This window comes from Pseudogymnoascus destructans, assembly GCF_001641265.1.
Source record: "Pseudogymnoascus destructans isolate 20631-21 unplaced genomic scaffold scaffold_3, whole genome shotgun sequence".
Lineage (NCBI taxonomy): Eukaryota > Fungi > Ascomycota > Leotiomycetes > Thelebolales > Thelebolaceae > Pseudogymnoascus > Pseudogymnoascus destructans.
In genome coordinates this window covers 1,356,129-1,373,680 of record NW_020167522.1, presented here as the reverse complement: position 1 = coordinate 1,373,680, position 17,552 = coordinate 1,356,129, and the positions used below count along the sequence as shown (strand labels likewise).

Here is a 17,552-nt window from a genome sequence, read left to right as displayed (position 1 = left end):
CTCACCCCTCTCCAACGCCCCCTCCCTCCTCTCACCCCCCATCCGTCGTGCGATCCAAATTAAACGCCGCACTAATCAACGCCAAATGACTAAAAGCCTGCGGCGTATTCCCCAACTGCTCCCCACTCCTCGCAATCTCCTCCGAAAACATGCCCAAATGATTCGAGAAACTCAGGATATTCTCAAACACATTCACCGCCCTCGTCAAATACTTCTTATCATACACGCCAGCCCGCGTCATCGCTTCCACCAGCCAGAATGTGCACATGCTGAATGCGCCCTCGTGGCCGCCGACCCCGTCGTCGGATTGTGCGGTGTTGTACCGGTAGACGAGGCCGGTGCTGGTGAGCCCGCCCTTCTCCGGGGTGAGCAGGATGCGGTCCATGGTGCGTAGGAAGCGGGGGTCGTTGGGGGAGATGAAGAAGACGAGGGGGGCGATGAGGATGGAGGAGTCGAGGGCGTCGCCGCTTTCGTAGGATTGGACGAAGCATTTGAGGGTGTGACTGTAGCCTGTGGAAAGGGGAAGGAAGGGGGTATTAGTTTTGCTGGTTCTGAGTAGGGGGAGGCGGGGGAAAGAGAGGCGGGGAGATAACTACCTTTGTTCATTATTTCCTCGTAGATCTCGTCGCGTGCCTTCATCCATGCCGCGCGATTCGGGCATGGTAGACACCTCTTCTCCGACAGTCTAAGGCCGCGATCAAACGCTACCCAGAGCATGATTTTGCTGTACACGAAATTCTGCTTATTATTCCTCACTTCCCAGATGGACATGTCGGGATCCGTAGGCCAGTTAGCGCGGTCTAAATGTCAGTGGATGATGGATGGCTGGTACCTTTCCAGATCGTGAGCACGTAGTCCAGGATCTCCCGAACGGACACCCATTGCTCCCAAGTCACGGGTTTCCCGTATTTGTTATAGAGATATATGCCGTCCATGAGCTCGCCGTAGATGTCGAATTGCTGGTGGAAAGCGGCGCCGTTGCCGATGCGGACGGGTGCGCTGCCTCTGTATCCTGAGAGATGGCTGTTGTCAAGATGTTAATATTTGTAAATCCTTAGGTAGGGGTGCGACCAACCTCAGCTCTATCTCAGGGATATCAGTCTCGCCCCGGATGGTAAACATAATCGGCAGAGCCCCCTCAGGCGATCTCGACTTCCTAAACCGATCACTGATGAAATCCATATACGAATCCGCCTCCTCCGTGAACCCCATCCTGAGGAGAATATAAATTGTAAAACTAGAATCTCGGATCCAACAGAACCGATAATCCCAGTTCCTGCGCGACAGTTAGCAGCCAAGCTCAACACACAAGGTTTCTCTAGAAAGAAGTCGTGATACTAACGAATGCAGAGGATAGGATTTCTCGTGTTCCAAGCCCCTTGGGCCACTATCATATTTGGGTGTGAGACATTCATGTTCAAAGGAAAGCTACACTACATGCATGCATGGACATGGTACGAAATACGAGGGGAAATGGTAGGAAAAAATAGCTCTAGAGCACTTACCGAACGCCTCCAATGGCTTCTGGGACGGAAAAGGTGGGCGAGGCGATGATGGCGCCAGTTGGTTCGTAGGTTAGCAGTTTCAGGATCATCAGACTCCGGTTGACGACCTCGCGCCAGCGGCCCTTGTACTTGGATTTGGAAATCCAGTTGTACCAGAATGCCTGGGTGTCATGCTGCTGCGTGTCCAGCACTTCGGTGGTGACGTCTGGGGTGACGTGGTCGGGGATGTCGTCGCGGAGGACGAAGGAGATGGCCTGGCCCTCTTCGAGGTGGATGTGAGCTACGACACCTTCGCCGAGCAACTTGTCCTTCTTGACGGTGGTGAATATTAGTAATGGGCAGGTTATGGAATCCTCGTCTCCTTTGTCAATGGTGACGTCTAGCTGTAACTTCAGGTTCTTCGAGGAGAAAGTGACGGTCTTGGATTCTGGCTCGGCGTGGCCACGGTTTGGGATGTGGATTTCCACCGTGTGTTCGGCGCGGGCGTAGTCGAACGCTGGGAAGATCTCAACATCTGGGTGTATATTAGCTTGAGTACATTTTTTCCGATTGGGAGGATATACCAATATCAACATATCCCCTAATACACTCAACACGTCTCACCAGCCACTTCTTCACTTCATCCTGGACAATCACCGTCTCCCGGAACGGCAACTGCTTCTGCTTTGCCAGGACAATCGTGTTCTTGGGACGCGGGAAGAAGTCAATCAGGTCCATGGCTCCCTCTTCGTGAATGTATCGGGTCTGGAGGATGTTTGACGAGGGGAGATATTGCTGCTTGGTCGTGTATTGGACGCCCTTGGTCGGGGAGATATTAAAGTAGCCGCCATGCTCCGCATCGAGAAGGCGGCCGAATACGGTGGGGGAATCGAAGTCGGGCCTGACTTCGTGTTAGTGGTGTGGTTTTGTGAGACCGGATGAAGCGGGACTTGGGGGGGAATGGAATTAAGTGGTAGATGAGTAGATATGCCGCTCTGTGAGGAATATGAGAAGATGAGAATCTTACCAGCACATAAAGTCCAGGCTCCCGTCGATGCCCACCAGGGCACATGTTCTCATATTACCGATGAGGCCATAGTCTTCGATTGGGAGGTAGCCTACAGAGAAGCAGAAGTCAGTGAGATATTCACCAAGGGTTGGAGAAGCTGACCACCTGTCCCTTTCCTCCTCTCGCCCTCAGACAGCCCGGATGGGGACATGATGGAAGTGCTTGTCGAAATGGCCAGCGGAAGCTTGGGGATACTGGTGTGATGTCGGCGGTGGGATTGTGAGAGTATACAGAAGAACGGAGGGATTGGAAACGAAGAGGAGAGTTCTCCTCGCTCTAGGCAGGAGCTCTCTTTGTTATTGCTGGGGGTTTTACGAGGAATGCATGAAGCTATTGATGGGATGTCTGTGTATCGATGGGATTGGGGCTGAACATAGTAGTAACAGAGTAGTAATGATGACGGACGGTACATGATGGCATTGAGGGAAGCTTCGGGACGGGGCCAATCAGAGGAGCGGGGGGAGCTCGAGGTGGGGGAATTGGGACCAGGGGCAAGATCCGCGCAGGAGGAATAAATATACGCTGTAATTTGACCGTAATGAAAATTATACTCCGTACCCTGTTGTGATTACTAACCCACCACGTGACGCTTACAGCCAGCTCTTCCAAAGTGATAATTGTACAACACTCCACCTGACTGCTACCTCCCCTCGCCGTCCTGGTGTAGCTTCGTCCTGCTGATTCGCCAGCCGCCGCTCTCATTGTGGCAAGATGGCTTCGTCAAGCCACCTCAGACCACAACGCTAGGAGCTGCTGCTGGCCTCATATGTGATAGAGGCATCAGAGAGGTTAATAGGGGGGTATAGGGTGCTTACAGGCAGCAAAGGGTGGAGGAGTAAGGGAGGTAGTCGCTGTCGCTCTTCATGTGGGGGACGGTGAGCGTCACGTGGTGACTTATTAATCACGACAGGGTCCACCACCCCGGAATCACGATGAGCGATTTTTCTGCTGCCTCAGGTCGCACCCCACGGTCGCAACGTCGGTGCCAACTCAACCGTGGCTTTCGCGATTCTGCTCGGTGGCAGCGACCGTATATAGCCCAACCTTGGTAAAAAGCTGTAAATAGGCTCTTATATGCTGTAGTACCGTACACTACCTACGTAGCGATATAAAACAAGTGCTAGGGTAAACGGTAGAAGCCTGTAGAAGCCTGTGTTCTGGTTGTAGGTGCTGTAGGCTTCGCTGCGGTTTCGGTACCATCGACGCTCTCCTATAAAGTTTTGGGGCCACCAAGTCTACGATGACGGTCCAAAATGACGATTCTCATCGTGATTATAGCTAGTTCCGCACCTTTCGCTACTACCGGTATTTGTACGGTAAATAGCGGTGAAGCTGAGCGAAAAATCACGTGTATGCCTCAGGACCCTACGTTTGCACTAAACAACGACCTATTCCTACTATTCCACCGTAGCATATATACCTTAATATATAATACACCATTACATTACCGATATAAGAATGTGCTTGGGACCGGGATATGAATAAGAATACATGGGGTATTCTTAGCTTCCATAATCTGACTATATCTAAACATCATAAAGCTTCCATTATAGTGATTTTTTCCTGCTCAACATCGCCATCATCTTCGCTTTCCCCTTCACTTGCTGCTCGGTAACTGTAACGCTCGACCACTAACGTAAATATTTCTCTATCATTATTATTGACAATTTCACTAGCAGGTTCAATGAACTTAGCGAGTGACAGGAGGTATATAGGGTTGTAGAAGCTTTTGGAGCTATCGTTCCAAAAGCTTCTACAACCCTATATGATTCATTACACGTCATCGCTCCTTAGTTACCCACAAGATTGGTTAAGTTATGACATAATTTGTCTATAGGGCTACTCTGACCTTGGACCTCCTTTCACTTCCTATAGGCTAGGAACCTAGGAGATGGTTCTATGGGATTCTCTTACGTCGACTACAGTTACCAAGCCTGGTTAGTCATGGAAAGTCTTGGAAAATGAGAGAACTACACTCCTTTAGCAAAAATAGGATTGCCCTTTCCTTAAGAAAGGGCAAGCAGACAATACAGTAAATCGACTATCACATACTTCCACGTCTTTTCCAAGCTTCCAAGCATTGATCTTGTTACTCCTTGTTTCTGAAAAGTCAGTGAGGTGCTAACCTCTGACTTATCCCTGAGTTCTCAGACTTAACATTTGTTACAACTTGTCTAAACCACTCCACTATATCATACACCTGATTGCTGCGTTGTGGAATAGTCTAAGCTACGACCCTTTGGCTATTTTTCTAAGACAGTGTGTTGTCTTAGTAAATTCATCCCTTCCTTGGGTGGCTAGATTCTCACATCTGGTGCACCCACCATTACACTCTCAAACCAGAAACCAGCACAAACCTTTGAGCAACAGAACCTCCAGAACCAGAAATCAAAACTCAGACCAACCAGAGCTACACATTGAACCAGAGCCAGAACCAGAACACCAGAACATCAAATCCAGAAACCACAAGTCAACTCAATACCACACTCATGTAATGCTGACTTCTAAACAATAGAAGACAAAGAGGTTTCTTGCATAAGGTTGACTTGACAGAGGAGGCAGGGGATTAGACACAAAGGCTTTCCAAGTAACACATTACAGTATTGTAAAGAATACTATATTGAGTTGAGCATGAAGCTCCTATCTAAGGAAATACTATCTACTTATATAGTGGCGTCGTGCCTCATGGGTAATCTGGATAGTTGGCGGATAGCTAGATATTCAGGATAGTTCGTGGATAGCTCAACTAGCCAATATCCACTAGTTTCTGCAACTATCCATTAGCCCCGTCACATGGCAGCCTACCCCGCTTGCCCCCTGTGACTCACATGTCACGTTACTAGGCCCTGGTCCTGTAACCATGATGTCACGTTACCGTAGCTGTAACAGCTGGGCCAATACTACCACATGGCATATGTCAACCAACTAGAGGCCTGGAAACATGAATGATAGCTCTAGAAGCTTCTACAACCCTCTATGATTCATTACACGTCATCGCTCTTTAGTTACCTACAAGATTGGTTAAGTTATGACATAATTTGTCTATAGGTACTCTGACCTTGGACCTCCTTTTCACTTTCTATAGGCTAGGAACCCAAGAGATGGTTCTATGGGATTCTCTTACGTCCACTACATGATTAGCAAGCTAGTTGTGGGTCGCACTTGATTTCTAATACATTTACCAAGCCTGGTTAGTCATGGAAAGTGATGGAAAATGAGAGAACTACACTTCTTTGGCATAAATAGGATTGCCCTTTCCTTAAGAAAGGGCAAGCAGACAATACAGTAAATCGACTAGCACATACTTCTACGTCTTTTCCAAGCTTCCAAGCATTGATCTTGTTATTCTTTGTTTCTGAAAAGTCAGTGAGGTGCTAATCTCTGACTTACCCCTGAGTTCTCAGACTCAACATTTGTTACAACTTGTCTAAACTACTTCACTACATCATACACCTGATTGCTGCATTGTGGAATAGTCTAAGCTACAACCCTTTGGCTCTACAGTCAAACACCGTTAAGACGATGGATTCGAGCCACCATTTTCATATCGTCTTAAAGCATATATCGTTTTATACACACTTATGTAAGCCAATTATCTAGTGTCCTTTGCATGCGCCCATTCTGATCCAAAGCCTCTAATTCCTGGTCAAGACTCTCAATAGCCCGTAGATGACCTGTTTTGATATCTCCACTACTTTCCGCAAACTCAATAAGAATATTCAAGGCATTCCTAGCAGCCTGAATGGTAGGTACTAGTGGCTGTAGTACCTCTTCTTCTTCTTCTTCTTCTTCTTCAGGAACTTCAAGATGTTCTGATATAATCTCTTGCAGAATCTCATCATGATTTAATGCTCCTTCATCCTCTACTATAGACTCTTCAACTGGGTTAAGAAAGTTAGATATTGCCATAGAGTCCTGGATATTGCCAGCTTGTGCCACCTGTGCATATAGCTCTGATAGATTTGGTGGAGTTATTAATGTAGGAAGAGATATTGGGTTGCTAAGGAGTCTTGATTTCCGAAAGCAGTTATAGATAGTTGTGTTTGTTATGTGGTGATTCCAACTCCGAACAGTCCAGCGAACTGCAAGATGTAGATTCATCGACTTCATTGGGTCTTGATTTGTGTAATGGTGGGTGCACCAGATGTGAGAATCTAGCCACCCAAGGAAGGGATGAATTTACTAAGACAACACACTGTCTTAGGAAACAGAGCCAAAGGGTTGTAGCTTAGACTATTCCACAACGCAGCAATCAGGTGTGTGATGTAGTGAAGTGGTTCAGACAAGTTGCAACAAATGTTAAGTCTGGGAACTCAGGTGTCATGACACTCCTTCGATATTTGTGTCACGACCCTTCGATTCGCTTTAGTCTCTAGTACTTATTTCACTATGTCATTCACTTCACCTGCTTCGCTCACTTCGCTCACTTTGCTCACTTCGCTTCACTTGCTGACCTAGATCAGCCCAAATGTTGACTACTGGCTTAGGCTCTCTGTTATTGGCTTGCTGCACTAGGGCTCGCTTAGCTAGGGTTCGGTTAATTAGTGCCTTCTTATTTGGCACTAGGGATTTTTACTGTTATATAAGCACTTATTGCTCATGTCTCTTATTGATCTTTAGCTAGCAAATTATATACTACTTGGCCTTCTTGCAATTCCTCCTGCTTCGACTTACTTTGCATTTCCTTACTTCGAGTCGAACCACTTGGCCTACCTGTTAGTCTCACCACTTGACCCCTGTGGTATAAAGTATATGCTTTGGAGCCTGAACTACTATACCTTGTCCTACTGCTTCGAGTATCGAAGTCTTCACATTATACTTCGGATACTTCTGCAGACTTGAAGGTCAGCCTCGGTTCGAACTGTCCTTACATCAGGGGTAAGTCAGAGGTTAACACCTCACTGACTTTTCAGAAACAAGGAGTAACAAGATCAATGCTTGGAAGCTTGGAAAAGACGTGGAAGTATGTGATAGTCGATTTACTGTATTGCCTGCTTGCCCTTTCTTAAGGAAAGGGCAATCCTATTTATGCTAAAGGAGTGTAGTTCTCTCATTTTCCAAGACTTTCCATGACTAACCAGGCTTGGTAACTGTAGTCGACGTAAGAGAACCCCATAGAACCATCTCTTAGGTTCCTAGCCTATAGGAAGTAAAAGGAGGTCCAAGGTCAGAGTACCCCTATAGACAAATTATGTTATAGACAAATTATGTTATAGACAAATTATGTTATAGACAAATTATGTTATAGACAAATTATGTCATAACTTAACCAATCTTGTGGGTAACTAAAGAGCGATGACATGTAGTGAATCATAGAGGTTCGTAGGAGCTTTTAGAGCTATTGTTCATGCTCCTAGGCCTCTAGTTGGTAGAGATATGTCATGTGGTAGTATGAGTGATGTCATGTAATGAATCATAGAGGGTTGTAGAGATATGCTATGTGGTAATATTGGCCCAGTAACTAAGGAGCGATGACGTGTAATGAATCATAGATGGTTGTAGCAATCGTTGAGTAGTATTGCTCTTGTTGTTGGTGTGATAAGCCAAAATATGTATAGTGACTTGTAGGTTTGAGGAGGAGAGTTCGAAGTTTGCTCTGAGTTTGATAGCAAACTGAGTGCAACGAATGTCAGTATGACAATTTGATTCAAAGCATTGAAGCATAAAAGAGAGCCACTGCCATCGATAGTAGCCTTTGAAACTCTGTATAATGCCTTGATCAAGGGGTTGAAATCGACTTGTCAAATTGGCTGGAAGCCAGAAGATTCGAATATTTGAGGGCGGTGGTGATAACTCTAGGGCAGTGTAATGAGCAGAGAAGTTGTCCATTGTTAATAGAATCTCTCGAGTCCTCCCAACGTGTTGATAGAAGGCTTGAAGCCACTCACTCATAATCACTGTATTCATCCAAGCCTTCTTGTTCCACCTCCATTCTCCTCCCATTGTCGTAACATTGATGCGTCGAAAAGCTCGAGGGTTCTTTGCCTTGCCAATTATCCAAACAGGTAATCGGTCATTACCTGTAGCATTGGTGCAGAACACTAGAGATATTCGGCTTTTATCCTTCTTAAGACCAGCGTGAGAAGTTGTTGCTAGACCTCGAGAAGGTGTCATTCGCCAGAAGAGCCCCGTTTCATCCATATTATATATATCCTCCTCTTGAAACTCCCCTGCCAAGGTTTGTAAACTCTTCATTTGTTCCTCTGCTGACTCTGGCACTGACCCAGCTTCACCGTGGAATATATGCTCAGAAATGCGATGTCATTTCTTGAATCGTTGAAGTCAGCCAGTGCTAAAATCTGGGCATTCCTGGCCAGAGTATTGTGGCAACTGACACCAGACTTGTCGAGCTTTCTCTGGGATGAGATCGCCACTTGTAAACCCTCCTTGCTCTTCGATTCGTTTCTGCCAGAGGACGAGCAGATTCTCAAGGTCTGGCCACTGCCCTAGGCGAATTCGTGAGCCTTCAACCTTGTTGTCTATGCCATCGAGAGTTGAAAAACGGTCGCTGAGGGACTCAGAAACAGTGGATTGGCTTAACTGGTGGTTGAACTGCTGCTGAAACCATGCGATACAGGCTCGTTGAGAAGTGCGGTGGTGTTGGCTTCGAACCCAGGTGCGTAAAGCTCGTCGCTGCTCGAGAGTTACACGCTGCTTTCGAGGCATTCTATGTGTGTATAGGACGATATGTTGGAGGAATATAAGGATATCGTGAATATCGATAAATGTATGGTGTTTGAATCCGTCCCAGAAAATAAATCGCACAATCGAACATATCGTCTTACATAAGATCGTCTTAACGGTGTTTGACTGTATTTCCTAAGAAGTGTGTTGTCTTAGTAAAATCATCCCTTCCCCTAGGTGGCTAGATTCTCACATCTGGTGCACCCACCATTACAGTTTGATATTCAACGGCTATTATGGCCAGGTAATTCGCCTGACCTTAATATGATTGAGCCTTGTTGGCCATTTATGAAGCGGGTTACTACTCGTAAAGGGCCTCCTACAACTCGGAAGACTGCGGAAATCGTGTGGAAAAAGGCATGGGAGGAGCTTGAACAACTCTCAATCCACGCCATATTCAAGAGGTTATTAGACTCGAAGGAGGAAATGGATATAAGGAAGGGGTTAGTGATATATCTACACATGGCAAGGCACGTAGGAACTATTAACTATTATAATTGATTCTCATTTAATGAAGCTACAGGTGCAAGTATCGTGAGTGCTCATTGACTAATTACAACAGATATAGTAAATTGGAATTCGTGGTCACGGGCATGGCGTCATCATTTACATCATAAGTTACTCATCATCTCTGTGTCGGTACAAGCCCACAAGTATGGACGCAAGTACAAATACAAGTACAGCCACAGCCACAGGTACCTACTTACCTCCTCCTCCTCCGCTCCTCTGTCCTCCTCCCCGAACAACTTCCATCAATACATACATATTTATACAAAACCCTCACACAGGACCTCACCGTCGCTACGACCCATATACTACAATACCCACCGCCGCTACGACTCGTATACTACAATACCCACCGCCGCTACGACTACAATACCCACCGCCGCTACTCGAGTACGACTCATATACAATACCCACCGCCGCTCATAATCTCGCAACGCAAGCCTGACGACATAACCCGCCGAACTGCGCCTAACGACGCCAGAGACCGCGGCAAGAGGAGAAAAAGGGGAGCACATGGCCTTAGGGTACCAATAGTATCTCCACTACCCTCCCTCTTCCCTCCTCTCATCCTCTCATACCTCGAATACCTCCACAACGGCCCCAGTACAGCTGTACAGCTGTACAGCTGTACCCGCAAAAGTCTACGCAAAAGTCTACGAGTACTCCAGTACTGAACCTCCGTACTGTCAGAGTACTCCGTACTACTGCACCTGTACCTCCACCTCCATACCTCCTCCATCCTTTCCCCCCCCCCGATCTGGTCCCACAAGACCCGACCGAGATCTGCTCCCCCATCTCCTCCCCCTATTCGATCATGGACGTCAACACAAATCAATTCAAGCTCGAGAGTCTCCCTTCAACATCTACGCCTGCGCCCACTGCACGACCAACCATCCCCTACGCCCAGTTCCCGCGCCCGACCCTCCACGATCCGGACGCAAGCTTCGACGCCCCCGACCCCGATCACTTCGACTACGACTACGACGACCACTCGGATGCCAGCGCGGCCTCGAGCAGCACCCTTCGACGCGGCTCCTTCGCAGCCATGGACTCCACAACCACCTCCCAGCACCGCCGGCGGCGGAGCACGCTCACCAGCCTGCAGCCCCCCAACGCGAGGGGCCAGCGGTCAACACGGATACGGGATGGGCTCACCGAGGAGCTGAGCTGGTCGCAGGAGGAGGAGCCGTGGCTGCAGGACGAGTCCAAGTCGAATAGCGACGAGGCGGGGGTTCATGGGAATAATAGCTCGGACGACGACAACAATCTGCAGGACGACGAGGAGACGGGGTTGACGGGGACGAGCCGGCGGCAGAAGCGGCGGCGGAGGAACACGTTGCTGGATCAGCGCGTCGCCAAGGAGTCTGAGATCACGAAAGAGGAGCGGAAAGAGGCCGACCAGAATGTGATCAAGGATATGGCCATCAATGGGCTGTTCATCCTGTTATGGTATGACCCCCCAATTCCCACCATGCGCCTCGGCGCGTTGCTAATCTGACCCCCCTTCTAGGTACATTTTCTCCCTCTCCATCTCCATCTACAACAAGTGGATGTTCTCGGGCGAACACCTCAACTTCAAATTCCCCCTCTTCACAACATGCATGCACATGCTCGTGCAATTCTCCCTCGCCTCCCTAGTACTCTACCTCTTCCCGCGCTTCCGGCCTCGGGCAGACTCCCTCGCGCACCCAGACTCCGTCTACACGCCCGAGGAGCAGCGGAGACGCGATCTCGATGCCGCGGAGCACAAGCCGCTCATGACGAATTGGTTCTACTTCACGCGGTTGGGGCCCTGCGGTCTCTCCACCGGCCTTGACATTGGCCTCGGTAACATGTCACTACAGTTCATTTCCTTAACTTTTTACAGTACGCCCCCCCTCCCCTGTTTACCCTAGGTTTTACCGAACATGCAACTAACCCCTCCCCCCAGCAATGTGTAAATCCTCCGCCCTAGCATTCGTCCTCATTTTCGCCTTCCTCTTCCGCCTCGAGACCCCCTCCGTCAAGCTCATCGCCATCATCGCCACCATGACCATCGGCGTCGTCATGATGGTAGCCGGCGAAGTCGACTTCTCCCCCATCGGCTTCACCCTCGTCATCAGCGCCGCCTTCTTCTCCGGCTTCCGCTGGGCCGTAACCCAAATCCTGCTCCTCCGCAACCCCGCAACCTCCAACCCCTTCGCCTCCATCTTCTACCTCGCCCCCATAATGTTCATCTCCCTCCTCGCCATCGCCATCCCCGTCGAAGGCCCTAGCGCCCTTTTCGCCGGCCTCAAGATCCTCATCGAGAGCAAGGGACCCGTCCTCGGCCTAACTATCCTCCTCGCACCAGGCGCGATCGCTTTCTGCATGACGGCTTCTGAATTCGCCCTCCTACAGCGGACATCTGTCGTCACCCTCTCAATCGCGGGCATCTTCAAGGAAGTCGTCACTATCCTCGCGGCGGGGCGCGTGTTCTCCGATATCATGACACCGGTCAACCTCGGCGGGCTGGCAATCACCATCGCGGCCATCGCGGGGTACAATTACGTCAAGATCATGAAGATGCGTCACGATGCGCTGGCTGCGACGCACCTTGCGAATCTGGGTGTTGGGGGCCGCCATGAGCCGCTATCTGCCGATGACGAGGAGGATGATGGCGCGTATGGGATGGGGCAGCGCCAGGGGGGGAAGGCGCAGGAGAGCCAGGGACTTCTTGCGCAGGGATCGGGGACGCACTGATGTGTGCGTAGCGCCTAGCTGGATCGAAAAAGATGCGGTGCTGGGCGCTGCGGAAAAGGGGGGAGGAGGGGGGGTCGGTTTTTTTGTTGGCATGTATGTATATTGTATATTGGAGTGAACACTACTTGGGCAGATGGGCGTGCATAGCGTGGATGTATGATGGGTTTAGATAATAGAGATGGACACCAGGCAAGGGTGTTGACGAGCTGAACTACTCTTTCCTTTTCCGTCATAAATGGATACCTACCTACCTACCTTGCCTACCTAGAGAGGCTTTTGGTGATGAGTTCGTGCGTGATATGTGCTGGGGCTTGTGCGGAGGAAGGCGCGAGTGAGTGAGTGACGCTCGTTCTTTGTATGTTCTGTTTGTGTGGAAGGGAAGGCGCGAGTTAGGGAGTGACCGTCGTTCGTTCTTTCCGTCTGTTGGCGTGCGCCACATATGTCATCACACCCCGCCCGCGTTGGGGTCCTCGCCTTATCTAGTCGCGAGGTGGCTTCAACGCATCGACGACGCCACCGAGGTAGAATAACACGTCTTGATGAATTGATACGGTGATTTACTCTATATCTCATTTTTGAACATAACTGCTCTATCGCTCTCGTCACCATATATCGCGCATCGGTCACGGCAATCAAGTATTCGACGCCCCTTGCTTCCCCTTTCTGGGGCAATCCGTAATCCCAATCCGCAAGCACGACTTGACCGCTCTTCTTCCATCACATCTCTACCCATAGCCGCGGTTGCGGGCCAGTAGTCGAATGATAATCCTGGGTCGGGATCCCGCATGAGCACGCTCCTTCTCACAAATCCCCAAAAATGACATCCCTCACCTCCACCAACGCCATTGAGGAGGAGACATATGATGACTACGTAGCTGAGCAATTTTACCCTGCCTACATTGGGGAGGTGGTTAAGTCGCTTAGGGGGGAGTATGAGATTATTGGGAAACTGGGGTATGGACGGCATTCTACAGTTTGGCTGTGTCGAGAGAGAGGGTGTGTATATATACCGCCCCCCTTCCCCCCCCGCCTCCAATTATCTATTTGTTAAGTAGGTACTAATTAGGTCAGGGAAAACACATTCTACACCCTCAAAATCACCATCTCCCACCCCCCCAACACCACCAACCGCGAAGCAGACATCTACAACCACATCCAATCCCTCTCCTCACAGCACGAGGGGAGGGGGTACGTGAGGGAGTTGCAGGAGTCGTTTGGGATTGAGGGGCCGGATGGGAAGCATTGGTGTCTTGTGCATCAGCCGCTGGGGGTGAGTTTGCAGGAGTGGCAGAGGGGACTTCCTGAGGGGAGGTTGACGGGTGTGGTACTTCGGGGGGTGGTACGGAGTCTTCTCCAGGCGCTGGACTTTCTGCATGAGGAGGCGGGGGTTATACATACTGGTACTATTATTCTCCCTTTCCCATTTCCTCCCCCGTCCAGCTTCCCAAAACGATAAACACTCCGCTAACACCCCCCCAGATATCCAAGCCTCCAACATCCTCCTCACCCTCACCACCCCCTCCCCAATCCGCACCTTCATCGCCGCAGAACAAGAGCACCCCAGCCCCCACAAAACCGTCGATCAGTACCGCACAATCTACCGCTCACGTCGCTTGTCAGTCTCGCTCGATCTGCCGCCGGGGGTGGCGACGCTGACGGATTTCGGAAACGCGGTGCAGAACGCGCATAAGCCGCATGCGGGGCTGATACAGCCGTTGATGTGTAGGGCGCCGGAGGTGGTTTTGAGGATGCCGTGGGATGGGAGGGCGGATGTTTGGAATTTGGGTGTGTTAGTGAGTTTATCCGTTGTTATATGCGAGGGGGGTAGAGGGAAGATGGGAAGAGAAAGAGGCTAATTGTGAGGGCAGATGTGGCAGCTTAGGTTTAACCAACACCTTTTTGATGGGGTGACGGAGGGGGAGCAGTTGAGAAATATGATTGCGTCACTTGGTCCGCCGCCGAGGGAATTCGTGTTGCAGGGCCGGTTGGGGGTTAGGGAGTTGTATTTTGATGATGATGGTGAGCTTCCCATTGCTTGGCACGGGGGTGTTGGGGGGGTGTGTTGATGACGATGGTGATGCTGACTGCATGTAGGCGTGTGGAAAGGGGAGACGGTCAAGCCGAACCCTATTGGGGGGTCGCTCGAGGGGGAGGAGGCAGAGGGGTTCCTGGATTTGCTGAAGGAGATGGTGAGGTGGGTGCCGGAGGAGAGGAAGAGTGCGAGGGAGTTGTTGGGACATGCGTGGTTGGCTCCTGGCACCAATGGTACGGATAAGGAGGCGAGGAAGCAGTGATTGACTGGCGTCCACCTCACGGCAGGCACAGGGGACGAATGTGTATTTGACCGAGTAAGTTAGGTAACCTTGTTCTCCGCGGCATCGATAGCCGAAAGTGGTTTTATTGCTGGCCAGACATTATCGAAAGAAGATATATCTACCCCAGAAAGGCGCCACCGCCCCCTCCCCTTCCTCCCACCCGGTCTATTGTCGAACAATGCAGATAATGCACTTTGATGGTGGAAGGGTACGTTGGGAAAATGGCCGGGGGGCGGTGTTTCGGTAGCCCAATTTGGGCGTGGATATGTCTTCTTCGGATAGTGTCTGACTGTCAAGAAGCCGATTAGTTGATGTGATGGTGATGAATGGCAGAGGAGAGGTTCTCTACTCACTTGATGGATTACGCATTCGTCCCCTGTGCCTGCCTGATTGTGGGGTGGGTGCTAAGCGGATGGGACTGTGGGGAAGTTTCTGAGGCAGTCTTAGGTGAGCATAAAGCTTCGACTTTATCCTGGGGTGAGAAGGACGGGGGTCTGGAGGTTGGGGTCCGTGATGATGGGCTTTTAGAGGGAGATTGGGGGTTGAAATGGGCGTCGAGCATTTGGAGGCAGCTGCATGGTTATAGTTATTGGGAGGTGGCTATCTGTGTGATTGTCGGTGGCTTTTCTTCATGGACGCTGATGCTGATGGCTGCGGCATAAATGTGATACCCAGTGTTTCCAGTAGTATTGCCCGTATACGGGAGGCTCTCGTATACGGGCCCGTATTATACTTAAGTATTCATACGACCCGTATCATAACACCTCTCCGCCGCTAGTATTATACTTAAGTATTGCTGGCCATATCTACGGCAAGGAGTCCTGGTGTTTGCAAGTTCTGTTCTAAGGAGTATACTGTTGGTGGGGGCACTAATATCATCATCAAGCACTTAAAGAGCGCCATTCCATTGACTTGAAAACACCACAAGAGCAACGCATTGATGGATATCAATCCACAATAGCTGTAGCCTTTGCCAGGCCAGACACAATCAATCATAAACGCCGTAAACTCAACGATATCACTGCTGTTAGGCCTTTAGATCCACGTGTTCTTGAAGATCTCTATGTGCTGGATAGTAGCATGTGGAATTGCATTCCGAATGGTTTCAATCCCCGAGTTCCGCACGTAAGTAGTATTACCTTTCATGATTTAAGGCTTTTATTAATATATAACGTAACGTATGGGGTAGTCGGACATATGGGGTAGTCGGACCAAGTTTATTCTACTCTAGTTGACCGAGTCCTACGTGCCACACACTCCTCCAATTCCAATTCTGGGTCGCTTGAATCGTTCTCTACCTCTTCCTCTTCAACTTCCTCGTCTACTTCTTCAATTGGCCGTTTGCGTGGCCTTCCACGTGGTCTTTTCTCGGTTGACTTCAACTCTGCCTCCCGGACAATTTTCAACACTTCCTCGGTACAAAACCTGTCTCATCCATATTATAGATGTTGCATGGCTTTCTTCAATTCGTGCTTTAAACGCGTCAAACCAAGCTGAAATCTTTATAGGAGTGGCTTCTTTATGTCGTGCAGACTCTAGTTGTCTTGAGTAGACCCCTTTAAAGTTTGGATGTCGTTTAAGAATCTATAGATCCATTCATGGCCTATGGGGGTAGGATTGGTCCGAAGAGTGGTTTGAGAAGACGCGATTTGGACGCGTCGTACGCGAATTTCTTCAGCCATTTCCTTGATCAACATAGGAGTTGCAGGAAAACCCGTGGCAGTGAGACGTGTAATCCATCGTGCTAGTGTATTTTCTTCTGCATTGAGAGAGCTTGTTCAATTTCGTGAGCTACAGCACGCGTTTTCTTCCCAGACATCCTATCAGCAAGAGTTGACTTAGGAACTTCGAAGTGGTCTGCAGCAAGTCTAATTGATTTGAATTCTTTCAATTGGAGTGCAATGACAGCCTTTTGGATGTCGTCTTAAATCTGAGCACGACTGTATGGTTGTGGGATGTTCATGGTGGAAGGTATGAAGGTTCTGAGTTGGTAGTCGGGCATTTTTGTCCGACTACCCCGTATGTCTGACTACCCCATACGTTATGTTATATAGCATGCTTCACTATTTAAATCCAGCCATCAATGAATGGCTGCCTCATAGCTCGACAACAATTCACGATTGGGTCCTTCATAAATATACAGAAGAGAAGGTCATCATTCGACAGGCTGTTCAAGCTGCCCTTACAAATATACACTTTACAGTGGACTTATGGACTTCTCCAAATTCCCTTCCAATCCTCAGCATTGTCGCTCACTATATATCAGCAACTGGATAACTCTGTTCTTGCACTACGAGAAGTTAATGGCGAGCATTCTGGTGAGAACCAAGCTGTGGAAATTCTTGATCTTATCAACGACTATGGCATTGCTTCAAAAGTTGGTTATTTTGTAATGGACAATGCAACAAATAATGATACAATGATCAAGGAGCTTTCGAAAAAGCTGAAAGAGGAGCATGAGATAATATGGGACCCTAGGCGACATAGATTACGGTGTAATGGCCATGTGATCAACCTCGCTGTTCAAGCCTTTCTCTTTGCAAGTGATGAGGAGGACCTCTCACAGGATAATAATACGGAGCTATTGTCGTCGCTGACAGAAATAGAGATGGAGCAGTGGAGAAAGAAAGTGTTACGGCTATAGTAACATGATGTCATGGTTACAGGGCCAGGGCCTAGTAACGTGACGTGTGAGTCACAGTGGGAAGTGGGGTAGGCTGCCATGTGACGGGGCTAATGGATAGTTGCAGAAACTAGTGGATATTGGATAGT

At 49.2% G+C, this 17,552-nt stretch overlaps 3 protein-coding genes across 3 annotated transcripts; 2 read left to right on the top strand and 1 right to left on the bottom strand.

Moving 5' to 3' along the window:
• Positions 1-31: 31 nt before the first annotated feature.
• VC83_01690 (uncharacterized protein) lies at positions 32-2,704 on the bottom strand (the record flags this gene model as incomplete). The annotated part of the gene is made up of 9 exons (XM_024465364.1): positions 32-510; positions 597-704; positions 833-1,023; positions 1,076-1,276; positions 1,343-1,387; positions 1,506-2,019; positions 2,069-2,385; positions 2,512-2,602; positions 2,656-2,704. The coding sequence occupies 9 exons, from the start codon at positions 2,702-2,704 to the stop codon at positions 32-34; spliced, it is 1,995 nt and encodes a 664-aa protein (XP_024327427.1).
• Positions 2,705-10,030: 7,326 nt separating this feature from the next.
• Positions 10,031-12,988, top strand: CAS42 (Triose-phosphate Transporter). Its single transcript, XM_024465363.1, has 3 exons — positions 10,031-11,193; positions 11,255-11,610; positions 11,675-12,988. Exons 1-3 carry the CDS (start codon positions 10,559-10,561, stop codon positions 12,463-12,465), a joined length of 1,782 nt encoding a protein of 593 aa, XP_024327175.1. The 5' UTR covers positions 10,031-10,558; the 3' UTR covers positions 12,466-12,988.
• VC83_01688 (uncharacterized protein) lies at positions 12,989-15,795 on the top strand. The gene is made up of 5 exons (XM_024465362.1): positions 12,989-13,461; positions 13,537-13,865; positions 13,945-14,258; positions 14,334-14,484; positions 14,560-15,795. The coding sequence occupies exons 1-5, from the start codon at positions 13,283-13,285 to the stop codon at positions 14,757-14,759; spliced, it is 1,173 nt and encodes a 390-aa protein (XP_024327174.1). The 5' UTR covers positions 12,989-13,282; the 3' UTR covers positions 14,760-15,795.
• The last annotated feature ends 1,757 nt before the right edge of the window (positions 15,796-17,552 follow it).

Bases quoted from the DNA above. Each gene is read 5' to 3' on its own strand.
- CAS42 (XM_024465363.1), top strand. From the start codon at position 10,559: ATGGACGTCAACACAAATCAATTCAAGCTCGAGAGTCTCCCTTCAACA. The intron at 11,194-11,254 runs GTATGACCCCCC...CCCCCCTTCTAG, and splicing joins GGGCTGTTCATCCTGTTATG to GTACATTTTCTCCCTCTCCA. The intron at 11,611-11,674 runs GTACGCCCCCCC...CCCTCCCCCCAG, and splicing joins CATTTCCTTAACTTTTTACA to CAATGTGTAAATCCTCCGCC.
- VC83_01688 (XM_024465362.1), top strand. From the start codon at position 13,283: ATGACATCCCTCACCTCCACCAACGCCATTGAGGAGGAGACATATGAT. The intron at 13,866-13,944 runs GTACTATTATTC...ACACCCCCCCAG, and splicing joins GGCGGGGGTTATACATACTG to ATATCCAAGCCTCCAACATC. The intron at 14,485-14,559 runs GTGAGCTTCCCA...GACTGCATGTAG, and splicing joins GTTGTATTTTGATGATGATG to GCGTGTGGAAAGGGGAGACG.